Source organism: Penaeus monodon, chromosome 22, assembly GCF_015228065.2.
Source record: "Penaeus monodon isolate SGIC_2016 chromosome 22, NSTDA_Pmon_1, whole genome shotgun sequence".
Lineage (NCBI taxonomy): Eukaryota > Metazoa > Arthropoda > Malacostraca > Decapoda > Penaeidae > Penaeus > Penaeus monodon.
The window spans coordinates 24,651,161-24,652,782 of NC_051407.1; the positions used below are offsets into that span (position 1 = coordinate 24,651,161).

At 54.3% G+C, this 1,622-nt stretch overlaps 1 protein-coding gene across 1 annotated transcript in view; it reads right to left on the minus strand.

The window, feature by feature from the left end:
• LOC119587040 (dachshund homolog 1-like) overlaps positions 1-1,622 on the minus strand; it is a gene marked incomplete in the record, with an annotated part of 60,882 nt that overhangs the window by 2,034 nt on the left and 57,226 nt on the right. Inside the window, 5 exon segments of the mRNA XM_037935788.1 lie at positions 1-55; positions 190-420; positions 527-739; positions 876-1,195; positions 1,330-1,564. Coding sequence (XP_037791716.1) covers positions 1-55; positions 190-420; positions 527-739; positions 876-1,195; positions 1,330-1,564 — 1,054 coding nt within the window.

Here is a 1,622-nt window from a genome sequence, read left to right on the forward strand (position 1 = left end):
AGGTTCTCGTTCTGAATCTCAGCTGCGATCGCCTCCATCTCCTTCCGAATCGTGTCTGGCGTGAGAGAACAGAAGAAAAAGGTTATTTTCTTCATTATAATGCTCAGCAGTTTCCTCATATTTGCCTTCTCAATTTCCATAATGCTGCATGAAATTGTGATCAGGAACTCTAAAGCGGGAATCACTTACACCTACCGTTAATATCCCCAAGGGCGTCTGGGGAGTTCGAACGAATATGATCTTCATAGTGACTTCTTCGCTTGACCTCGATATCAAGACGCTCCTGCAGGCGACGCCGCAACTTCTTCAGCTTCGCACATCGCTTCTGCATCAGTATCCGATTTTTCTGTTCTTCCTGCAGCTGCTTCTCCAACGTCTCCCTTAACTCTCTTTCCCGTAAGACTTCCATTTTCAGTTCGGCTGCAAGAGGAAGAACAACCTATCAATGACAGCAAGCAAGACCCTGGCAATTTCTGTGCACAGAACAGACGCCAGCGGAGCACGAAAGCTCTCGTCCTGGTCTTACCTTTCTCGTATTGCGTCTGTCTCTCGTGGTGACGAGCGTTTTCCTCGGCCACTCGCAGAAGGCCAAGGATGTTCCTGAGTAATACTTCTGTGGAGGAGAGAGGGGCGTTCCCTGCCATGGCCACCGGAGCTCCAGCCGACACTGGCGGCGATGTGAGCTGTGTCTGGCCTAAGGTGCTCGCAGCCCTGGTCCAGGCGTCGGCGACGTCCATGGCTGTAACAGAAACGCGCATTTCATCAATCTGTGTCCTATAACCATAATCTTTACTCTTTCAAATACGAATCCTATTTCTGATATTGATTAAACTTCTATTGCTTACAGGCGCTTTGTCGCGAAGCCTCGAACTTACATTCGTCCTTGGACTCGTCGTCGTCCATGTCGGAGAGGCGGTCCTCCTCGTGGTGGGGGTGGCGTCGGTCCTCGTCGTGCAGGTCGCGGCCCGAGTCGTGGCTGGCGAGGTCCTGGTCCCGCTCGTCCTCCCGCTCCTCGTGCGCGTCTTCCAGCGCGGCGCCTTTGGACAGGTTGAGGACAGGGGACGTGGGCGGCTGGTGGTCGTCGTGGGTGGAGGTAGGTACGAGAGGGTGGGGCCCGGCCATGCTGGTGGGCGTGATTCCGCGCCTCTGCTCGAGGGCCATGAGGCGCTCGCGGTCGACGCGCTCCTCGTGCATCCTGCGGCATGCCAGAAGGCAACTTTAGTCCAAATTAATCAGTAATCAACTCTAACCCTCTCTAACCCATTGGGATATTTTCAGTCAGAACACGATAACCATAATAAGGAACAACTGAAGCGTCTTGATACTTACTTGGCAAGAGATTCTGGAGTAATCTGTGGGTGTTTAAGAGGAGAAGCTTCGCTCGGTGACAAGGGATGCGGCCCCACAGGCCCGCCCCCGGCCATGCCCCCGGGAATGCCCCCAGGTAGCAGAGGCGGGTACCCGAGGCCAGCCATGTGGTGAGCCATGTACTGGAGAGGGTTGAAGTGTGGCGGAGCGTGATAGCCATTGGCCAGGAGGGGGGACTTGTCCAGCCGGAGATCTGCTGAGAGGACGAACAAGACGTGATAATCAACAGAACAAAAACGATTTCAGAAACCGCT